The 25,150-nt window shown below is 42.8% G+C and overlaps 1 protein-coding gene across 1 annotated transcript in view; it reads left to right on the top strand.

Annotated features, from left to right (window-relative positions):
- Nucleotides 1-25,150, top strand: part of LOC134360095 (uncharacterized) — a 136,419-nt gene that overhangs the window by 97,602 nt on the left and 13,667 nt on the right. The window contains exons 18-21 of the mRNA XM_063074175.1: nt 13,361-13,579; nt 17,724-17,801; nt 18,980-19,222; nt 21,545-21,763. Of these exons, the coding sequence (XP_062930245.1) occupies nt 13,361-13,579; nt 17,724-17,801; nt 18,980-19,222; nt 21,545-21,763 (759 nt within the window). The remainder of the gene's footprint in view (nt 1-13,360; nt 13,580-17,723; nt 17,802-18,979; nt 19,223-21,544; nt 21,764-25,150) is intronic.

Genomic DNA, 25,150 nt, shown 5'->3' with positions numbered 1-25,150 from the left:
TAATAGAATTAATGAAAGACCCCACCAATTGGGTATACAACCAGTGTGCAAAAGATGATAAACTGTGCAAATACAAAAAGAAAGAAATAGAAATGTTAATAATAAATAAGCAGTAAATATCAAGGGCATGAGATGGAGTCTTTGAAAGTGAGTGCATAGGTTGTGGGCACAGTTCAGTGAAGTTAAGTGGGGTTGTCTCCTTTGGTTCAAGAACCTGATGGTTGAGGGGTAATACCTGTTTCTGAACCTAGTGGTGAGAGTCCTGGTGCTCCTGTACCTTCTTCCGGATGGCAGCAGTGAGAAGAGAGCATGGCTTGTGTGGTGGGGGTTCCTGGTGATGGACACTGCAACAATGCTTGGTGTAGATGTTATCAATGGTGGTGATGGACTGGGCCATATCCAGTACTTTTTTGGCAGCATTTTCCATTCAAGAACATTGGTGTTACCATACTAGTGCCCAGAGAAGTGCTGGACTGTCCTAACCTTGATTGGGTTAGTGTTTGCTCTGTCCGGGACAGACGGCAAGCCGGTGGTGCAGGACTTCTTCTTCTTGTTTTACGGTGGTTGGCACCCAGCTTAATGGTGCTTTATGTACACCTTCTGCTCCGGAGTATGCAATAGACTTACAATCTAAATATAGACTTACAATCTAAATCCCTTCACCCAATCTCTCTCTCTCACACACACACACTAACCTACACTTTATCCTCCCATCTTTGGCCACCCTAGTACCCTATTCCTGCTTATCCGTCATATCCTATAAAAAAACCTCTGTACCCCTTAAGAAAGCTAAAAATACCCTAACCTGTGCTCTCTCACCCATGCCCAGCAACTCTTTTAATGTGAATTCCTGCACCCCCAATTCCCTTAGTTTAATTCCCATCATCTCTCTCTGTATTCCATACTTCCTGCAACTCAGAACTACATGTTCTACTGACTCCTCACAGAATCCTGTCTGGTGTTTCCCTATCATTTTCAATGTTTTGCTTAATGCACAGTGCCCGAACCTTAACCTAGTCCACACAATTTCCTCTCTCCTGTATCCACTACCTACCCTAGTACCTGCAACACTTTTTCATATTTGATATAAATGCCTCCCTTTCCCCTCTCTGTCCCATCTTTCTTGCCACATTTGGTTGATTTTTTCCAGATTACACACTTAACCTCTGCTTTACTGATACTAATGTGCATTTCTATATTTTCTTTCTCCAACGCCCTCTTTGCCGACTCTTCCACCCTCTCATTCCCCTTCACCTCCACATGTGCTGGAACCCACAGAAATTTCCCGGTAGTGCAGGACGGACAGCAGCAGTCCCAAGGAGGGCCAGTCACATGCAGCCCTAGCGACGTTAAATCACGTGGCCAAACGGACGGGCCACTCGGCAGCGCCGGTCGGGCAGCAACAGGCATGTGTGCGGTGACGTCACGTGCACCTGTAGCGATGTTATATCACGTGGCCGAGTGGTTGGGTCACTTGGCGGTGCAGGACGGGCACGTGTGGCCATAGTGATGTTAACGTCATGTGGTTGGGTCACTCGGCGGTTGCCGTCGCCCGGTGTGAGGGCGGCTCCGCCGAGACTGCGCCCGAATTTCCCGTCTTCACCGCCCTCTGAGCTGCCGTGAAAGAGGAGGGGAAGTGGCAGGTCCTGTAGCTTCCCCCCGAAATCCCGAAGTGTTTCATGGGGAGAGAATGGGTTTTGAAGAGCACAGCGCCTCCAAGTCCCATCCTACTAGAAAACTGACAAACATACAGCAGAAATCAAATAGCAGTCATAAGGCACGGAAACGGCCCTTCAGCCCAACTCGTTTGTGCCGACCCGACCGCGATGCCAACGTGAACTAGTCCCATTTGGCCCATATCCTTCTACACCTTTACAGCTGTCCAAATGTGATACATTGTAATTGCGCCCGCTCTACTACTTTCTCTGGCAGTTCATTCTAGATACCCGCCTCCCTATCTCCATTGTAGATCTTATCTCTCTCACTTTAAATTTATGCCCCTAGCTTTGTTTGTTTATTTTTAAGGCTGTACATCCTTTCTAAATGTGATATCACTATTCTCAGAATTCCTGAGCTTCTGCTAACACCACAGTACATACAAACAAAAAAATATTCATTTTGGACTTCACCTCTATCCTGTAGCTCCACATAAAATTGGTCATATTGATCCTTAAGGGGTCTTATACTTTCCCTAGCTACTTTTTTGCTCAGAATCCTGTTGGATTCACTTTCACCTTGTCTTCCCAAGCTACCTCATGTCCTATATTTGCACTCCTGGCTTTCCAATTAAGTGTACTCCTACTTCATTTATGCTCCTCGCGGGATTCACTTGCTTTCCACTATTTGTATTGTATTCCTCTTCCACTCTCCTGCCCAGAGCCCCAATATACCTTGTGAACTGGGATTTCCCAACCCTGCCAACCTTGCCCTTCACTCTAACTGGAATGTACTGACCCTGAGTTCTACCTTGCTTGCTTTCAAAAGCATCCCCTTGCCACACATCCCTAAACAGCTTCACCCAATCAAACTTTGCAAGTTTCTGTCTAACGCTGTCAAAATTAGCCCTGTCCCACTGTTAGGATTTTAACTTGTGGACTAATGTTATCTGTTCCATAACTACTTTAAAACGATTAGAATTTTTGATACTAGTCCCTAAAGTGCATACTGATCATCATTATGTGCAGTGTCATATGATGTGAGCGACCATGGTCTGTGACCTTGATAGTTCTTGGTAAATTATGCAGAAGTGGTTTGCCATTGTCTTCTGGGCAGTGTCTTTACAAGGGTGACCCCAGCTATTATCAATACTCTTCAGAGATTGTCTACCTGGTGTCAGAGGTCGCATAACCATGATGTGATATGTACCAGCTGTTCATATGACCATCCACCACCTACTCTCATAGCTTCATGTGACCCCCCCCCCCCTGCTCAGGGGCCGAAGCAGGTGCTACACCTTGCCCATGTGTGGTGACCTGCAGGCTAGTGGAGGGAAGGAATGCTTTACACCTCCTGTGGTAGAGATCTCCACCCCACCACCCAATAGAATAATAACCATAACAGAATGAATGAAAGACTGAACCAACTTGATTATTCAACTAGTGGGCAAAAGACACCAAACTTTGCAATAAAAAAAAAGAAAGAACTAATAAATAAGCAAGCGATAAATATTGAGAATATGAGATGAAGTGTCCTTAACGGTGAATGCATAGATTGTGGGGACCTTTCAATGATGGGACAAGTGAATTTGAGTGGTTATCTCCTTTGGTTGAAAAACCTGATAGTTAAGGGGTAATAACTATTTCTGAATCTGGTGGTGTGAGTCCTGAGGCTCCTGTACCTTCTTCCTGATGGCAGCAGCAAGAAGAGAGCATGACATGGGTGGTGAGAGTCACTGATAATGGATGCTGGTTTCCTGCGACAACGCTTCATGTAGGTGTGCTCAGTGATGGGAATGGATTTACCGTGATGAACTGGGCCATATCCCAACACATCTATAGCAATTTATCAAAAGTTTTAATGTCATGTTGAATGTTGGTAAGCTCCTAGAGAAGTGGAATCATTTGTATTTATTTATTTATTGCACTATTTGTCTTTTACACATTGGCTAGTAATCTTTGTGTGTGGTTTTTCATTGTTCTACTGTGAATACCTGCAAGCAAATGAATCTCAAGGTAGTATTTGATGACATGTATGTACTTCGATAATAAATTTTCCTTGAATTTTGAGCTTGCACGTTGAGTCACTAGTAAGGAAGGTAAATGCAGTGTTAGCGTTCATTTCAAGAGGACTAGAATATTAAAGCAAACTGTACTGCTGAGGTTTTATAAGGCATTTGTCAGATTGCATTTAGAGTGTTCTGAACAGTTTTGGGTCCATATCTAAGAAAAGATATGCTGACATTGGAGAGGGTCCAGAGGAAGTTTGTGACAATGAGCCCAAAAATGAAAGGTTAGTGTATGAAGAGCATATGATGGCTCTGGGTCTGTACTCACTAAAGTTTAGAAGAATGAGGGGGTATCCAATTGAAATCTATTGAATATTAAATAGCCTAGATAGAGTGCACATGGAGAGGATGTTTCCAGTAGTGGGGGAGTTTAGAGCCAGAGGGCACAGCCTCAGAGCACAAGGATGTCCCTTTAGAGAAGAGATGAGGAAGAATTTCTTGAGCCTGAGGGTGGTTAATCTGTGGAATTCTTTGACACTGACAGATGTTTTGTAAATTTAAAGTGGAGGTGAGAGGTTCTTGATTAGTAAGGGTGTAAAAGGTTAAGGTAAGAAGGCTGGAAAATGGATTTGAGAGGGATATTAAATCAGCCATGATGGAGCAGACTTGATGGGCCAAATAGCCTAATTTTTTTAATTTTTATTTTTATTGAAGGAATGACACAATACAGAATATATAATGGATTACATTTTCCTCCATTTTGCTTTAGTATCGTACCCCCAAAACAAACCTCCCCCACCCCCACCCGCCCTCCCCAAACATATCATGGCAGCTACAATATTTACAACACAACAATTCACAAATACAAGTATGGACATTTCACAACCATACCCCCACACTACTTCAATACGACGGCTCATACACATCTGCAACATGTCAGATGATCCAAAATACACTCATATTTACAATTCATCAACCACCCTGTGAGGTAAATTATAAGCGTGTAAAATGGGAGGCAACTTCCCAAGTACAATCAAATGCCCTCAACTAGTAGGTAATTCCTTAAGACTCCCAAAATATGATAAGAAAGGTCCCCATTTTGAATAGAACTTTTTCACAGACCCCCTCAAAGTGAATTTAATCTTTTCTAATTTCAGAAAAAACATTACATCTTCTAACCAAGCAGCAGCAGTTGGGGGAATGGCAGATTTCCAAACCAGCAAAATTCTCCTACGGGCCAATAGCGATATAAATGCAATGATATCCGACTGGCTAGCATTTAAACCCAAATCATCATCTGCCACACTAAATACAGCTATAAGCAGGCAAGGTCTCAATGTCACCCCCAAAACCTCACTGATAATTTGAAAAACCAGTGCCCAATAGTCATCAAGCCGAGGGCATGACCAAAATGCATGTATTAAACCAGCCGGAGAGAAGGAACACCTGTCACAGCCAGCATCTGTCCCAGGGTATATGTCTGCCAGTCTGGCTTTACTTAAATGTACCCTGTGTAAAACTTTGAATTGTATGAGCCCCAGTCTAGCACATGATGATGAGAAATGAACCCTATTCAATACTTTTGCCCAATATTCCTCCGCCAGATCCATACCGAGGTCATCCTCCCACCTACTCTTAGTTTTGTTTAGATCTTGAAGTTCCAAAGACATCAGCTGAGAGTATAGTTCAGAAATCAGCCCCTTATTGTTAAAGCTAAGAGTGAGTTTTTCCCATAACATAGCAGGTGGTAGAACAGGAAAAGAGGGAAATTTTTCCTTGACAAAGTGGCGAATCTGCAGGTATTTAAAAAGATGATTATGCGGAAGGCCATACTGACAGCTCAGGTTATCAAAACTATCAAATATGTTATCAGTATACAAATCCTTAATGCTCATAAGACCATTCAAACCCCATTGTCTAAAAGCTGAATCGAATGTGGAGGGAGGAAATAAATGTTTTTTATGAATGGGGCCCAAAACTGAAGCTGATATGAACTTATAGTGGCAGCGAAAATGATTAAAAATTTTGAGGGTGGAGAGCACGACTGGGTTAGATGTGAATTGAGAGGATTTCGATGGTAAGGAAGAATACACCAAAGCTGGGAGAGACGAGGAGTGGCAAGACCGTGACTCAAGCAGACACCGGATTATATCTGGCCGGTGAAGCCAAAATAATACTTTTTGAATGTTCGATGCCCAGTAATAATGAATAAAGCTGGGAAGACCCATTCCACCTACGTCACGGCCTCTTTGGAGAGTGCGCTTATTAACCCTTGGGACCTTATTTTCCCAAATAAAGGAGGTTATAGCTTGATCGACTGATTTAAAAAATAACTTAGATAAGAAAACTTGCAAACACTGAAACAAATAGAGAAATCTAGGAAGTATAGTCATTTTCACTGACTGAATTCTCCCAGCTATAGTAAGGGGTAAACTGCGCCATCTCTCGAAATCAGCCTTCATTTGGCTAACCTGAGGCCTGTAGTTAGCTTCAAACAGAGATGTAAAAGAGCGAGTAATATGTATTCCTAGGTGTACAAAACCATCTTGAGATAAAGGAAAAGGCAAGGATTCCTGTCGGATCTGTCGGGCCAAGTTATTAATGGGAAAGCATTTGCTTTTTTGAAAGTTCAGTTTATAGCCAGAGAAGGCTCCAAATTGACCTAATAATGACACAATAGCAGGACTACTACCTATAGGGTCGCTAACATAAAGTAAGAGGTCATCAGCATACAGGGAAACATGGTGTTCCATGTCCCCTCTTCTAACACCTTGAAATAATGTAGTTGACTTAAGTGCAATAGAAAGAGGCTCAACTGCAATTGCAAAAAGAAGAGGGGACAGTGGGCAGCCTTGGCGAATGCCACGTGTTAATGGGAAATAGTCAGATCGAAAATAATTTGTCTGTATACATGCTAAAGGCGAGTGGTATAATAGCTTAACCCAAGCTATAAATATTCTGCCAAATACAAATTTCTCCAAAACACTAAAGAAGTATACCCATTCCACTCTATCAAACGCCTTCTCCGCGTCCAAGGCGATAACAACCTCTGGCCTTGGAGAATCGCTGGGTGAATAAACCACATCAGCCAGTCGACGGATATTAAACAAAGAATAGCGATTTTTAGTCAAACCTGTTTGATTGTCTGAAATGATCTTGGGAAGGGGACGTTCTAAACGGCATGCAAGCACTTTAGCCAAAATTTTCACATCTACGTTCAAAAGTGAGATGGGGCGATATGATCCACATTGAGTCGGGTCCTTGTCCTTTTTAAGAAGTAGTGAAATAGCTGCCTGTGAAAGAGAAGGGGGTAAGGAGCAGTTCTCCAAAGATTCCTGAAACACTTCTAGAAGGACCAGTATGAGCTTATCCTTAAATTTCTTATAAAATTCTATTGGATAACTATTAGGACCTGAGGATTTACCATTCTGCATCACCTTAATGGCATTATTAATCTCTTCCTGCCCAAGAGCCCAATCTAGGTTCTCCACTTCCTCTGGTTCAAGAGTTGGTATTTCCAAATTATCTAAAAAACATTCCATATTTGTTTTATCTGATGGGAACTCTGAGGCATACAGAGAGGAATAAAAAGTTGCAAAGATGTTATTAATCTCTTTTGGATTGCTTGTCAAGTTCTGGTGCGTGTCTCTTATCTGGGGAATAAGTCGTGATGCAGCTTGACGTTTCAACTGATGAGCCATAAGCCAGCTCGCCTTGTCACCATATTCATAATAGAGGCCACGTGTCTTAAGAATTAATTGTTCTGATAGGTTTGTAGATAAAAGATTAAACTTCGCTTGCAAATCAACCCGGCCTTTATATAATTCCACAGTGGGTGCCTCATAGTATTTTCTATTCAGGTCCCAAATACATTGCATTAACACTTGCATTTCCTTCCTATGCTCTTTATTGGCAAGTGAAGTATAAGATATTATTTGACCCCTCAGGTAAGCCTTTAAAGTTTCCCAAAGTAAAAAGTACGATACCGACTCAGTTTTGTTAGTCTGGAAGAATGTGTCAATGTTAGCCGATATATAACTACAAAATTTCTCATTAGAAATCAAAAGGGGGTTAAGTCTCCACAGAGGCCGTTCTCTAACGTTTAAAGGAAAACATAGGTCCAGTTTCACGGGCGAGTGATCAGATATAACTATAGCAGTGTATTCAATTTGTCTAATCATAGTGTTACGAGAATACACATAAAATTAAGATGTTTGCTGGCCTGGGCTAGCATCAGTGGCATCAGCAGTTGGTCTGCCACCTGCCCTCAGGGGAAGGAGAGATAAGGAACAATGGAGCAGCGTCTGGAGATGTGTAATGAAGGGATGTGGGAGAGAGAGCTGTCTGGAGCGGCTCCCCCCTTTGAACCCTGAACTGTTTGAAGTGATGGACAGGCGATACCCCAGCAGGGGGATAAAAAGGGACAGGTTCGCTAAGACGGGGACACACGCCACCCGAGGTAACGAGACCCTGGAAGCGGTACGCCTCTCACGAGTGGGTGAGAAGTACCAGACAACGACAAGGGTGGAAAGGTACAATCAGCGGGAACCCGGTGTGTGTCCGCCCTTGCCTGGGTGCCGGGTTCACTGCAGAGGATCGACCGCATCTGGAGGAGGGGTCACAGTCGGTGACCTCAGGTGACATCACCAAGGACCCGCCCAAAAGCTGTTTGTGAGCCATCTCGCTGGTCTGTGAGTGAAGCAGTGTTCTGAATGATCAGTTGTTCCTGTTCTCTCTGTCTCTTCCCCCACGTTGTCCATCGCCATGGCAACGATTACTGCGAACTGAACTTTGAGTCATTTTGAAATTTGGTCATTTACCCCTAGACAACGATAGAGCTTGATTGATGCTGTTATCTTAATTCTGTGCACATGTGTGTTTATCATCACTGAACTGTTGCATTTATTATCCTTTCGATTACTGTGTTGCTTGTTTCTTTAATAAAACTTTCTTAGTTCTAGTACTCCAGACTCCAATTGAGTGATCCATTTCTGCTGGTTTGGCAACCCAGTTACGGGGTACGTAACAATAGGTATCAAGGAATTATCTATAAAGAAATAGTCTAGCCTGGAATAGGAGTGGTGAACATGAGAGAAGAAAGAGAATTGCCTAACTGATGGATTAAAAAATCTCCAAGGATCCATATAACCATTTTGTTGCATAAACATCGAGAAGGCCTTTGCCATACCAGAAAATGTTCCCCTAGGGCAAGACCTATCAAGCAGTGGGTCAATAGCGCAGTTCAAATCTCCGGAAAAGATTAGCTTATGTGTATTCAGGTTAGGTATTAATGACAAAACCTTATTTGCAAATTGGACATCGTCCCAATTAGGAGCATAAACATTTACCAAAATAACAGGTATCTGAAAGAGAGAGCCAGAGACTATAATAAAGCGACCATTAGGGTCACTGATTACATCAGATGGTGTGAACTGCATTCTTTTGGTGATTAATATTGCCACCCCCCTGGACCTACTATTAAATCTGGAATGAAAAACCTGACTAATCCATGCTTTACGAAGTCTATCATGGTCCTCCACTCTTACATGTGTCTCTTGTAGAAATAGTATATATGCTTTTAATTGTTTCAGATGAGAGAAAACTTTAGCTCTTTTAACCGGACCATTGAGCCCCTTTACATTCCAAGAAATAAACCTCACAGGGTGGCCTCCAACAGCAGCGCTCATGTTAACCATATCAAAAGACACACAGGGCCTACAATCCAAAACAGTGTGAGGGCATAAGTTGCACACAATAACGCACAATGAAAAGAAAGTCTGATCAATCTGTAACACACAGAAGAATAAACTGCCATGGTAATCCCCCAAAACACTCCCCCCATCCCTTTACGCAAACAACAAAACCCAATTAACCCCCGAAACCTAGATCTACCTCCCCAATTGAGGATGATCACAGGCATTACCAAACAAAAAACTTCCAAGGTGTTCCCCATACAACCCAATTTTCAATCTAATCTAGGGTGGCTCCCCTCCTTAACATTTATCCTATCACTTATACTACCTTTAATATAACATATAGGCTAAAGAAGACACAGGTCAAGCTAAGCATTAAAAACAAAAAAAAAACACTGGGCAACTTAAACACCCGAGATACAAATCCCAAATATTTACATTTTGCTGGTTGAAAGTTTTTGTTAATCAGTTTTGGCAGCATAGCAGTTCGACCCGATCGCGTTCCACAAATTAAACTGGAAAAAATGAACAAAGAAGTGGATTGCGAAAATTAACCATTTGCCTCGGCATGAGGCCCCTTCAATGCTGCATGAATAACCTTAAAAAAAAGTCATTGCTCTTCTCGTTCTTCTTCTCCCCAGCGCGAATGGTAAAACTCTTTGTCCGCCTCTGGTGTATGGAAATAATGCTTTTCACCTTCATGCATGACCCGGAGCTGGGCAGGATACAAGAGGCCAAACCTGACCCCTTTCCCGTAAAGCAGGGATTTCACCTCCTTGAAAGCTGCTCGTTTTTTACCCAGCTCCGCACTAAAATCTTCATAAAAAAACACGTGGTGTCCACGGAAATACAGCTCCTGCTTCCATCTATTGATGATGCATTGCTCATCTTGAAAGGAGTGAAAGCAAACCAGGAACGTTCTTGGTCTCATTTGCTTGGCTCCAGAAACACCGCATGGTTTACGTCCGACTCGGTGAGCACGCGAAAGCACGAGAGGCCTTGGGAAAAAATTTATCCCCAGCACTTCGTCAAAAAATTCGGTCATAAATTTAACAGGGTCCGAACCTTCCAAATTTTCAGGAATGCCGACCACTGTAATCATTCAGACCGTCTTCAACCCCACGAATGCGTTCGTCGTGCGACTCGTAAGAAGACATAATTTGTTCCATGGTAGCATTCACTGGTGATAAAGCATCTTCAAGTTCTCTTTTTAGGGCAGAATGCACCCCTTGCGTCATGTCAGTAATAAGCACTAAACGAAGCCTCTCCGGGTCATCGGGTAGCGCAGGGCCGGGTCCAGCTCCAGCAGCGTGCAACGGCGCCATTACTGTAACATCAGCCTTCTTGCTCGAGGCTTCGCTATCTTTTTCCCCGGTTTTACTTCGAAGGTACATTCTACTTGCCATTTCAATGTCCAGCTATGTCCCGCGTTGTTCACAATGGTAAATATTCAGTTATCTCGAGCATACGGCAAAGATAAACAGGTAGATTTTCAATAAAAATCGGGAGCCACATTCACACGCACCAACTCACTCCATACTCGACCCCGGAAGTCCCCCAAATAGCCTAATTCTGCTCCTGTGTATTTTATGGCTCGTGGTCTTTAGGCCCCTCAATGAATACTGGTGTGAGTTCTCCCCACTTCCCCTTTCTGTAAACCACAATCATTTCCTTGGTATTGCAGCCATAGAGTGTGAGATTGCAACTGCTACACCACTCAACCAGCTACATTTATCTCACTCTTGTACAGCTACGATTCACAATCTGAGATTCTTCCAACAGCAGTGGTATTATCTGCAGATTTATACAAGGCATTTGAGCTGTGCTTAGCCACAAATTGATGAGTGAAGAGCAGTGGGCTAAGCACGCACCCATGTGCTGCACCTGTTTTGAATCTTTGGCGTAACTGCTTCTGAAACTCCTGTCTGAAATGGGTTGGATGGAACTCTTAAAGAAACAAAGCTATTCACAGGAAGATATGTTTAAAAGGAGGGATTGAGAACTGTAGCGTTAGACTTTCTCTGCTGTCTCACAACTCCCTTCACAAGCTCAAGCCTGACCTCTGGTGTTGTCAGTATGGATTCTTCCTGTGAACCTGAACATTTCCCCTGCGTGCTCCAGATTTTTCCCTTTTCCAAAATATGTGTATTAGTAAGTTAATTGAACACTGTAAAGTGTCTCTAGTGTTGGTGAGTGGTAGAATTGGAGTGCAGTGGTGAAAATATCAGAAATTAGGATGAGAATCGTGTAGATGGGTGAGCAGCGCGGATAGTCAGCTTAAAGGCCTTGTCTCCGTGCTCTATAATAAAGCAGTTGCAGGCCAAAACCAAAATAATGGCTAAAGAAATTTGACTTCTCTCTCTTGACCCTTTTTTATCAATGCATCATCGAAACTATCCTATGTGGATGAATGATGGCTTGTTATGGCAATTGCAGAGAATGATGGGCGTAGCTCAGCACATCACAGAAAGCAGTGCCTCCTGCATGGACTCTCACTGCCTCCGTAAAGCAGCCAGCATAATCAAAGACTCCACCCACCCTGTACATTCCCTATTCTCCCTTCTCGCACTGGGCAGAAGATACAAAAGCTTGAAAGCATGTACCATCAGGCTCAAGGACAACGTCTACCCCATTGTTGTCAGACATAATGAACAGTTCCCTAGTATAATGTAATACCCTGGTTAACATTTCTTCTGCCATGCTATGAGGTATTTTTCTTTTAGCAGTTTTCTGAGAAAGCAGTGTGTCCTGTTAATAGAATGTTTTAGCTTTGGCTGAAGGAGCCATGCTGCCCAAGTTAGGAACATTGTGTCAGCCAACTGGGATTGTCTTGGTATGTGTTGTAACTTTCTGTGCAGTGGGATATCATGGAACATTTGAGAAGGCTAGGCAGGATAAGCTTTCTGAAGGACAGTAGTCTAATTTGGAGTCTTTTGGGGGGAGCTGTGGAGCGGGGCACAAGAGAAGATGCCATTCGAAGGAGAGATCCCGTTGTAAAAGTGCTTTGTGCAGATGAATGGTTTGAAGGAGGAAGTGCCAATACTCCTGAGTTAGCCAGTTTGTTGGGGATGGTCTTTGAAGGAAGTTCGAAATTTAGCTGCTGTCTTTCACGCAGAATGTGCGTTCAGAGCATGAGTAAAGTGATATACCTGACTACTCCAGAAATGAGCTCCAACATTTATGTGCACATGCAATTGATTTAACTGTAATGGGCCTTTTTATATTTCTTTTCTCTGTTAACTTTGATAGAGTTGAAAAATTGGTAAATCTACTTTCTTTATAATTTTATGCTGGTGTACGATCTGTCATTTTAGTGACTGATAATTTTTTATAGGTTAGTATTTACACAGTATTCGTTACAATCAGTGTTCTTTATTGGAACATTCAAACTTTCCTGTTCGATTGAATCCCAGATCATAGCAATCCTAGACATATATTGCGTATGAAAGGTGGCCTTCTCACTGCTGAGTCACGTGGTCATTAGCAGAATTAGCTAATGAGCCAAGTTTGTATACAGACCAGTGAGAGTGTCACAATAGTAAAATGAGATCTGCACCTCATAATCTACCTCGTTACGAACTTAAACCTTATTGTCTACCCGCACTGCATTTGCTCTGTAGCTCTTGTACCTTTTTCTGCTTTCTTTTGTTGCCTTATCTTGTACTGCCTTGATGTGTAATGATTTGTTCTGTTTGAACAGTAATTCCAAAGCCTTCATGACAATGTTTAAGTGTTAGATTTTATTGTATTGGTGAGAAGAGCTGTGATGGTGAATGGGGCTTGGCATGAGTTGGGATATGGGTAGCAGAGTTTAGATTGGATGAAAGTGTGGCTGATGGTGCCCCATTCTGTTGCTGCTGGGCACTGCCACAGATTACCATCCTGTCACATTCTCCAAAGGATGGAGGGGGAAGATGCAGGATTGCCTGTCAGTGATCTCCCCCTCTCGCCCCTCCCCTGTGGTTGAAAGTAGCTGTTTATCACCTGTCTTTATCTCTTTCAGGTGAAGATTCAGGAAATTTTGCCGAACAGTTGCTGAATTCCGCAAACAAGTATCGGGCGCGCCATGGAGCACAACCTTTAATCCTGAACTCTCAAATCAGCAGGGATGCAGAGAAATGGGCAAAACATCTTGTCAAGTCTAGAACACTGAAGCACAGTGACACACCATATGGGGAGAACATCTGGTATCAACAAGGCCCTGCAGATTGCCAGGTCACAGGTCTGTTGCATCGCGATCTGACATCCTTTGATGGTTATCCTCAGTAAGGGAGCATACATTGTTTGGATATTAGTAGGTCATGCCTCATGGAATAAGATTATTTCTACCAGAACCAGCATGCAGTCTATTTGATCCAGGACTCTTAATTCCTTAACTATGCAAATCATTTTTCTTCTGTGTAAATCCATTGAAATTCCAGCACATGCTCCCAACTTAGATAAACAGCGCCATCTGTCATTCATTTGGTAGCATACTTCTCCCTTTTACACTAATGGGGTGTGGTTCAGGTGCTGCTCCAGAAATCTTCAACACGTAATCCAGGCTGAATCCTGTTGGCACCGAGGTTTTCTGGCACCATCAGATGAGGCTAATTGGTCCCGTTGGACCTATTGGCACTGGTTGAAGAGCAAGAAATCCTACATCTATCTTGAGACTTTTTTATTCCTTTCATAGGTTGTCCTGTAATCCATTACATTTTGTTAGTGGAATCTTCCTATATTACAACTTAAGAGCTATATTTATTTTTAGTTGTAAAGCACAATTGTGCACAGTTGCTATTTTTAATTTTACATTGCATGACTGAACTTCAGGAGTAATTAAGCCTCATAAAGTGTATAATCATCTTCAGAGACCTTTGTACACAATGTTGTTGTAAAGTACATTCAGACAACTTCAACTAAAGATATCAGTAACTTAAGACAATCCTGTTGGAAAGAAATGTAGTTTTAATTTTCAATTGTCATGAGGAATCAAAATTGTTTAATTAATAATCTTTAGTTCAGTGTCAAAATGAGTGGAAAATTTAGATATTATCAGCATAATTTTGCAAATTTTAAAGATCTGGATGTGACTTTAAATGAGAGTATCTAGTTCTGAGTCCTTCTTCCATATTGTGCAATCAGTAACTTCCATTAACAAAGCATAGTAAAATATCCCAAGCTACCTATATCCAAACATCTCTGAAGGGGCAAAAAACTGCAAAGGCTAGAATTCTGCATGATACAAAAGGCACAGATACTCAGCAGGTCAGACAATATCTGTAAGAGAAGCACTTTAGAGAAGAAGTAGGGGGCATGTCCTGGGTGGTAAAGGTCCTTCATTATGAATGCCAGCTTCTTGAAGCATCTCCTTTCAGAGATGTCCTCAATGCTAGAGAGGCTGGTGCCCATGATGGAGCTGGCTCTCAGCACTCACTTTCAAGGGGGAAAGGCATTTATTGAGCAGTTACAATTTATGTATAGATAACGGAGCATTGAGGAGGGACTCTTGTTCACAAGAAATGCCTAGGAGATCTAAATTCCTGAAAAGGGACTCCATCGTAGATTGTCCATCATTACATTGCTCAGATTGATACAGTTTAGAATAAAAATTCTTAAGCACAACATTAATCATTTTAGAATTACAAGTTAACTTATGCAGTTAACTCGCACAAGTTCCAGACTTAAACATATTCATAACTAAGGTGTCATGGTACCATAGCAGTTTACACATCGCTTTAAATCAAATCAAGTCTAATTATTATTCAACCATACATAGATACAGTGAGCGAAACAGCATTCCACTGGAGCCAAGGCAGTAAACATATAAACTAGCACATTCATAATAGCGAGAAAGGAAACATATCCATGCGCAAAAATTATAGTCCAAGACTCTGAGCAAAATGTCCCGCAACTGATTATACAGTCTCCTAGCAGTGCGTAGAAGCACACAATCCTGCTTGTCATGCCACTGCTCGAACAGGGGAGGGCAGCCACCAACCCAGCACAGATGCCAGTGTATTCTGACCAGCGTCTGCATTCTGACTTGGCCACCCCAACCCATTGACTTTGTTCTTTTTAAGCCATTCCTGTGTAACTTTGACTTTGTTCTTTGAGTCATTGGCTTGCTGGAAAATAAATCTTCTCCCAAGTTGCAGTTTTCTTGCAGACTGCATCAGGTTTTCCTCCAGGATTTCCCTGTATTTTGCTACATTCATTTCACCCTCTACCTTTTCAGACCTTCCAGGACCTGCTGTAGTGAAGCATCCCCACAGCATGATGCAGCCACCACTATGCTTCTCAATAGGGATGGTATCTTTTTGATGATGTGCGATGTTTGGCTTACGCCAAACATAGCATTTAGTCTAATGGTCAAAAAGCTCATCATACCATAGAACCTTCCTCCAGCTGATCTTAGAGTCTCCTACATGCCCTCTGGCAAACTCCAGCCAAGATTTCATGTGAGTTTTTTTTTCAACAGTGGCTTTCTCTTTGCCATTCTCCCATAAAGCTGCAACTGGTAAATCACTCTGGTAACAGTTGTATGTGCAGTCTCTCCCATCTCAGCCACTGAAGCTTGTAACTCCTCCAGAGTTGAAATAGGTCTCTTGGTGGCCTCCCTCACTAATCCCCTTCTTGCATGGTCACTCTGTTTTTGAAGATGACCTGTTCTGGGCAGATTTACAGCTGTGCCATTTTCTTTCCATTTATTAATGATTGACTTAACTGTACTCCAAGGGTTATTCAGAGACTCAGAAATTTTCTTGTACCCATCTCCTGACTTGTGCTTTTCAATAACGTTTCTGTGGAGTTGCTTGGAGTGCTTTTTTGTCTGCATGGTGTAGTTTTTGCCAGGATACTGACTCACCAGCTGTTGGACCTTGCAGATACAGATGTATTTTTACTATAATCAATTGAAACACCTTGACTGCATACAGGCCTCCAGAATCAGATCTCCATTTAAATAATTATGTGGCTTTTAAAACCAATTAGCTGCACCAATGATGATTTGGTGTGTCATATTAAAGGGGATTGAATATTTAAGCAATCAATTATTGTGTTTTATATTTGGAATTAATTTATGGAGATCTGTTTGCAATTTGACATGAAAGAGTCTTTTTTCTTTTGGTCAGTGTCAAAAAAGCCAAATTAAATCCACTGTGATTCAATGTTGTAAAACAATAAAACAAGAAAACTTCCAAGGGGGGGGGTGGGCGGTGGGAGTGAATACTTTATATAGGCACTGTACATTGTCACTGTTCAACAGAGTCTCGCAATCACAAGTGAGATGTCCATGACAATCTCCCACAGTTATACCGCACACCGCCTTCATGCAGCAACTCCAATGTCTTCCAGAAACAGGCAGCAACACTGTCTGCAGCCAGGTCAGCACCTCCAAACCCAAACTAGCTCCTCCGACATCCCGGCAGACTCCTCCGACATCCCGGCTGCCTCCTTCCCTGTCTGGACAGCCCCTTCGACATCTCAGTATGCTCCACCTCTGACACCAGTCCAGCTGCTTCAATCAATAAGCAGCTTACTGATGGAGTAACCCTGCACTACCCTATGTTCTCGGAGTAGAGTTATCTTATAATTGTAAAAGACACGCTTAACAAAGAAAAAAGCAGCTTTGGTTGACCTCTGAGAGGCCGCTGCATGTGAACACGCCACCACCTTACCAGAAGTCTTACAGTGCCGGTGATCACTGTTCGAGGTTCAATTCCCGCTGCTGTCTGTAAGAAGATTGTACGTTTCCTCAGGAAGCTCCAGATTCCTCCCACATTGCAATGATAAACATTGAATTGTGGGCATGCTATGTTGGTACCACAAGCTTGGCAACACTTGCAGGCTGCCTTGCACAATCCTTGTTGATTTGATGCAAATCATGCATTTTGCTGTGTGTTTTCATATTTCAATCTACCTGTGACAAATAAAGCTAATCTGTATCTGAAAACTTAAGGAGTTTTGATGACAGTTCCCAAAATGCTTACTGAATAGGCGGTCACCTGGACCGGCCCAGGTTCATTTCCTAAAACAGGTTCAGTATGTTTGCTCCACTAATTGGACTATGCACATACTGTTTCAAACAACCCTCTTGAATGAACAGATGAAATTCTACCCCATCTAAGACCCATGCACGAAGGAAGTCCTAGTCAGTACTGGGGACAGTAAAGTCACTCACTACTAAAAACCCTCTTACTTTTACATCTTTTCATAATTTGCCTGCGTATATCTATTCCTGTACCTCGTGGTAGTTATTGCAATTTAGAAGCAATGGTAATTGATACTACAAAAGGTGTCTTGCAAGGATATGGGATTTAATTTCATTCTTAGTGCAGCTTTGCACAGAAATAGATTTAATCAAATTATTTCTTTCATGTTTTCAGGACAGGCAGTTGTTGATTCCTGGTACAATGAAATTAAAGATTATGACTTCTCCTCCTCTGGATTTCAAAAGAATTGTGGTAAGTTTTTCATTAAGTGGTTGTGTGTAATGGTTATATTGAATTGATAGAATATATGAAACAGAAATAGCTCATTCAGCTCCAGTCTGAGTTGGTGCTTACTCTCCACAAGAATCTCCTCCCAACAATTGTTTTTCAGCATTTTCTACTCTTCCTTTTTCTCCAATCTATTTGATTTTCATTTTGAAAGCATCTGGGATTCTGCTTATTCATCTTATTGTGGCAAAATTCACACTCTAACCTCTCCCTCAATCTTTCTCTCCTCCCTCTCCTCCACCCATTCCTTACTTCACTCACCTCCCCTCCCACGAACCTCCCTCTCCCCCTCACTCCACTCTTCTGTCCCTCACTCTACCCCCAACTCCTCTCCTACACTCTACCTACCCTCCTGCCCCTCTCCCACCCTCTCTCCACCATTCTCCCCACCAACCCCTCTCTCACCACCTCCCCCTCCCCCCTCCCACCACTCCCCCTCCCCTTCTCTCCTACTCCCACCTCTTTGCTCCTCCCCCTCAGCCATCCCTCCCCACTGTCTCGCTCACCCATCTCTCCCCCAACCCCTCGACCCTTCTGCCACCCTCTTTCCCACATCCTTCCCTCCTCACTTTCACCACCTCCCCTTTCCCTGTACCCACTATCACCCATTCACCGCCACTCTCCCCTACTTCTCTACCCCCTCTCTCCATGTCTCTCCCCTCCCATTCTCCACCCATCTCTCCCACCTCTCTCCCCACTGTCTACTCCCTCTCTACTCCACTCTCCCTCTCCCCTCCTCTCCCCCTTGTCCTCCTCTCCCCCTCTTCCCACTCCCTCCTCTCTTCCCCACTCCCTTTTTCCTCCCTCTCATCTCCCCCTCCCACTCCTCCTTCCCTCTCCCCTCACTCTCTCCCTCCCCCCTCTCCACCGACCTCCCACTCTCCAGAACCCCCCACTCTCTCCAGTCCTCTATCCCCCATCTCCTCTTCCTCTCCCTCCTCCTCCTCCTCCCCCCTCCCCTGACTTTTGTCGGTTTGGATTGAGTTTCTGGTCTTAAGTGTTTTGGATGATCTCAAGTTTATAGTGGATAGGAGATAGACAGCCTTCTAATAGACCGATCTGTAGAGGGAAGAATATATTAGATATTACCTACAGACCACATTGCTTTCTTTCCTTTGTATGTTCTTGCCTGTTCTCTGCAGGCCATTTCACACAGTTGGTGTGGCAAGATTCCAAGGAGATGGGAGTTGGCCTAGCATCTGATGGCAAAGGTTTCACTGTCGTGGTGGCTCAGTTCAACCCAGCTGGTAACATCACCAATCCAGGCTACTTTGCTAAAAACGTCCTGCCCCCTGGCAGCAAGGTGCAGCAAGGTGGATCAGCCCACAGAGAAAAAGTCAAGGCATCTGACACTCCAGATACAGGGAAAGCAGCACCAGTTTCGGGTACAAGTTTTGTTCTTAAAGCATTTCCTATGAAGAAATGAAAACAATGTTTAATATTGTTCAGTAATGTAATGGTGAGTTCCTGCTCCTGAGTACTCTGGAACGTTTCTTGAAATTTGCTTTATCCCATCATGTACATGATGCTGGTGGACAATTGCATTCAGAAGTGACAGGATAGGATGATAAAGCAGCAGGTAGAAACGGTCAGAGATTTGAAATTCTCATGGGTTAGACGGGGTACTTTACCAACATATAGTCACTTGACCTGGCTGACAGTTTTTACTAACAGTTTCTGCAAATAGCCACAGTTCTGTAGGATGGTCACTGGTGATTAGAGTGAATGTAGCCATGGATCGTGGAATGGTGGGGAGGGAACTTCCCTATAAAGGAAACAAAAAATTATTTCTGTGAGGTCTGTTGTGACTGTCAACGAATGCCACCAGAGAGACATGCAGCTGCTAGTATAAAAGTCTTTATTCAGCACATACAAGCTGACGGTATTTGGTGTGATTCCAGAGAGACATTCCCAGACCTAACGTTACATCACATTATTATATGCTAAAAGATCAAAGGTAACAGCAAGGCAATTTCTATAGTTACAATGCATTCATAATGCTTCCTTTGAGTTACACCTAGGGTACGTCCACACTACGCCGAATAATTTTGAAAACGAAGCTTTTTCTCTTCGTTTTGCCCTCCCGTCCACACTGAGCCGGCATTTTCAGCGCCCGAAAACGGAGATTTTCAAAAACACTCTACAAAGTGAATAAATCTGAAAACGCTTAATATCCGGCGTAGTGTGTACGGGATAACCCGAGAGATTTAAAAACGTTGTCATGACAACACAACAACAATGCTTTTTTCTGCTTCTGCTTGGTACTGCGCAAGCTGTTATAACGCGCAGTCGGTGTGAACGGCGTGAGAGTTAAATTGTAAAGTGAGCTTTTTTGACTATTTAAAAACGCTGTCATGACATGCAGAACAGATGTTCGTTGTTTTAACAACGAAGTGAAGAAGTGAGTAAGTACACTCACTTCGCCCTGTTTTCTGTCCTTGCTTGTATGAAGGTGGTTTACCTATTTATGCAAGTTCTTCTCTGACAATAGATGTGTAACAGCCTAATGTAACGTAGTATGGAAATACAAGATAACGCTGATGCAGACGTTTTATACATTTAACAAGGTGCTTTATTAATGCAACAGAGTTGGTCAGTTTTTCAACGTTCGTCGCCAGCTGGGTTATACTGTCAATGAACTCCCTGTCGGTTGCCTCCATACGCTCCAGTATTTGTTTTTTTTTAAGTTTTAAGTCCTCCTGCGTGACAGCCAAGAGCAATTCCTTTAAAGTTTTTCTACTCTGTAACTGGACAAACGCGCACTAAGTATATCGTTTCCTCTTCACTGGTTTTCTGTGTGTGTCCTGCGCATGCCCAGTAGGAGGAGATTTGCCCAAATATCCACCTAATGTGGACGGAGATATTTTGAAAAACGCTTAGTGTGGACGCCTGTCGTTTTTACTTGACACGGGCGTTTTCAAAATTATCCGGTGTAGTGTGGACGTAGCCCGAGATCTTCACATCAACACCCCCAAAATGAGTGTTAATCACTGCTACCTCTGAGCTGCATTCATGCATATGCAGACATCTCAGGTCAGTGGGGTGTTTCTTGGTCAATGTGATGTTTCCTGGTTTGCAATTGACCCCAGTCTGCAGCTCCAGGAAGGCCATTGTTCTAAGCCGCATTTTAAAGTTAATCTACAATCCACATTCACATCTGAAGAATGGTTACTGTTAAAATTAAAATTTGCTCTATTCCATATCTCCAGAATATGCCCTAACAAGTCCAGGCGAAAATACCTGGCCCTCCTAGAGTCCCATGTCTTATTGCTCCCGACAGCCATTAGCAGGCCTGAGAGGTGTCAGTCCAGCAACTGCTCATAAATCATGATCTGGTACAGTAGTTTGAATGCGCAGTAGCATAAGAAGCTGGAGAGAATGCTGGACTCAGCCCAATACATTATTGACACATCCTTTCCCACCATCAAAAGTATCTATTGTATTTTATTGTATTGGTGAGAAGAGCTGTGATGGTGAATGGGGCTTGGCATGAGTTGGGATATGGGTAGCAGAGTTTAGATTGGATGAAAGTGTGGCTGATGGTGCCCCATTCTGTTGCTGCTGGGCACTGCCACAGATTACCATCCTGTCACATTCTCCAAAGGATGGAGGGGGAAGATGCAGGATTGCCTGTCAGTGATCTCCCCCTCTCGCCCCTCCCCTGTGGTTGAAAGTAGCTGTTTATCACCTGTCTTTATCTCTTTCAGGTGAAGATTCAGGAAATTTTGCCGAACAGTTGCTGAATTCCGCAAACAAGTATCGGGCGCGCCATGGAGCACAACCTTTAATCCTGAACTCTCAAATCAGCAGGGATGCAGAGAAATGGGCAAAACATCTTGTCAAGTCTAGAACACTGAAGCACAGTGACACACCATATGGGGAGAACATCTGGTATCAACAAGGCCCTGCAGATTGCCAGGTCACAGGTCTGTTGCATCGCGATCTGACATCCTTTGATGGTTATCCTCAGTAAGGGAGCATACATTGTTTGGATATTAGTAGGTCATGCCTCATGGAATAAGATTATTTCTACCAGAACCAGCATGCAGTCTATTTGATCCAGGACTCTTAATTCCTTATATGCAAATCATTTTTCTTCTGTGTAAATCCATTGAAATTCCAGCACATGCTCCCAACTTAGATAAACAGCACCATCTGTCATTCATTTGGTAGCATACTTCTCCCTTTTACACTAATGGGGTGTGGTTCAGGTGCTGCTCCAGAAATCTTCAACACGTAATCCAGGCTGAATCCTGTTGGCACCGAGGTTTTCTGGCACCATCAGATGAGGCTAATTGGTCCCGTTGGACCTATTGGCACTGGTTGAAGAGCAAGAAATCCTACATCTATCTTGAGACTTTTTTATTCCTTTCATAGGTTGTCCTGTAATCCATTACATTTTGTTAGTGGAATCTTCCTATATTACAACTTAAGAGCTATATTTATTTTTAGTTGTAAAGCACAATTGTGCACAGTTGCTATTTTTCATTTTACATTGCATGACTGAACTTCAGGAGTAATTAAGCCTCATAAAGTGTATAATCATCTTCAGAGACCTTTGTACACAATGTTGTTGTAAAGTACATTCAGACAACTTCAACTAAAGATATCAGTAACTTAAGACAATCCTGTTGGAAAGAAATGTAGTTTTAATTTTCAATTGTCATGAGGAATCAAAATTGTTTAATTAATAATCTTTAGTTCAGTGTCAAAATGAGTGGAAAGTTTAGATATTATCAGCATAATTTTGCAAATTTTAAAGATCTGGATGTGACTTTAAATGAGAGTATCTAGTTCTGAGTCCTTCTTCCATATTGTGCAATCAGTAACTTCCATTAACAAAGCATAGTAAAATATCCCAAGCTACCTATATCCAAACATCTCTGAAGGGGCAAAAAACTGCAAAGGCTAGAATTCTGCATGATACAAAAGGCACAGATACTCAGCAGGTCAGACAATATTTGTAAGAGAAGCACTTTAGCGAAGAAGTAGGGGGCATGTCCTGGGTGGTAAAGGTCCTTCATTATGAATGCCAGCTTCTTGAAGCATCTCCTTTCAGAGATGTCCTCAATGCTGGAGAGGCTGGTGCCCATGATGGAGCTGGCTCTCAGCACTCACTTTCAAGGGCGAAAGGCATTTATTGAGCAGTTACAATTTATGTATAGATAACGGAGCATTGAGGAGGGACTCTTGTTCACAAGAAATGCCTAGGAGATCTAAATTCCTGAAAAGGGACTCCATCGTAGATTGTCCATCATTACATTGCTCAGATTGATACAGTTTAGAATAAAAATTCTTAAGCACAACATTAATCATTTTAGAATTACAAGTTAACTTATGCAGTTAACTCGCACAAGTTCCAGACTTAAACATATTCATAACTAAGGTGTCATGGTACCATAGCAGTTTACACATCGCTTTAAATCAAATCAAGTCTAATTATTATTCAACCATACATAGATACAGTGAGCGAAACAGCATTCCACTGGAGCCAAGGCAGTAAACATATAAACTAGCACATTCATAATAGCGAGAAAGGAAGCATATCCATGCGCAAAAATTATAGTCCAAGACTCTGAGCAAAATGTCCCGCAACTGATTATACAGTCTCCTAGCAGTGCGTAGAAGCACACAATCCTGCTTGTCATGCCACTGCTCGAACAGGGGAGGGCAGCCACCAACCCAGCACAGATGCCAGTGTATTCTGACCAGGGTCTGCATTCTGACTTGGCCACCCCAACCCATTGACTTTGTTCTTTTTAAGCCATTCCTGTGTAACTTTGACTTTGTGCTTTGAGTCATTGGCTTGCTGGAAAATAAATCTTCTCCCAAGTTGCAGTTTTCTTGCAGACTGCATCAGGTTTTCCTCCAGGATTTCCCTGTATTTTGCTACATTCATTTCACCCTCTACCTTTTCAGACCTTCCAGGACCTGCTGTAGTGAAGCATCCCCACAGCATGATGCAGCCACCACTATGCTTCTCAATAGGGATGGTATCTTTTTGATGATGTGCGATGTTTGGCTTACGCCAAACATAGCGTTTAGTCTAATAGTCAAAAAGCTCATCATACCATAGAACCTTCCTCCAGCTGATCTTAGAGTCTCCTACATGCCCTCTGGCAAACTCCAGCCAAGATTTCATGTGAGTTTTTTTTTCAACAGTGGCTTTCTCTTTGCCATTCTCCCATAAAGCTGCAACTGGTAAATCACCCTGGTAACAGTTGTGTGTGCAGTCTCTCCCATCTCAGCCACTGAAGCTTGTAACTCCTCATAGTTGAAATGGGTCTCTTGGTGGCCTCCCTCACTAATCCCCTTCTTGCATGGTCACTCTGTTTTTGAAGATGACCTGTTCTGGGCAGATTTACAGCTGTGCCATTTTCTTTCCATTTACTAATGATTGATTTACTGTATTCCAAGGGTTATTCAGAGACTTGGAAATTTTCTTGTACCCATCTCCTGACTTGTGCTTTTCAATAACGTTTCTGTGGAGTTGCTTGGAGTGCTTTTTTGTCTGCATGGTGTAGTTTTTGCTAGGATACTGACTCACCAGCTGTTGGACCTTGCAGATACAGGTGTATTTTTACTATAATCAATTGAAACACCTTGACTGCATACAGGCCTCCAGAATCAGATCTCCATTTAAATAATTATGTGGCTTTTAAAACCAATTAGCTGCACCAATGATGATTTGGTGTGTCATATTAAAGGGGATTGAATATTTAAGCAATCAATTATTGTGTTTTATATTTGGAATTAATTTATGGAGATCTGTTTTCAATTTGACATGAAAGAGTCTTTTTTCTTTTGGTCAGTGTCAAAAAAGCCAAATTAAATCCACTGTGATTCAATGTTGTAAAACAATAAAACAAGAAAACTTCCAAGGGGGGGGGTGGGCGGTGGGAGTGAATACTTTATATAGGCACTGTACATTGTCACTGTTCAACAGAGTCTCGCAATCACAAGTGAGATGTCCATGACAATCTCCCACAGTTATACCGCACACCGCCTTCATGCAGCAACTCCAATGTCTTCCAGAAACAGACAGCAACACTGTCTGCAGCCAGGTCAGCACCTCCAAACCCAAACTAGCTCCTCTGACGTCCCGACAGACTCCTCCGACATCCCGGCAGACTCCTCCGACATCCCGGCTGCCTCCTTCCCTGTCTGGCCAGCCCCTTCGACATCTCAGTAGGCTCCACCTCTGACACCAGTCCAGCTGCTTCAATCAATGAGCAGCTTACTGATGGAGTAACTCTGCACTACCCTATGTTCTCGGAGTAGAATTATCTTATAATTGTAAAAGACACGCTTAA

This window comes from Mobula hypostoma, chromosome 21, assembly GCF_963921235.1.
Source record: "Mobula hypostoma chromosome 21, sMobHyp1.1, whole genome shotgun sequence".
Taxonomy (NCBI): domain Eukaryota; kingdom Metazoa; phylum Chordata; class Chondrichthyes; order Myliobatiformes; family Myliobatidae; genus Mobula; species Mobula hypostoma.
The sequence above is the reverse complement of the archived record's forward strand: the minus strand, read 5'-3'. Positions and strand labels throughout refer to the sequence as shown.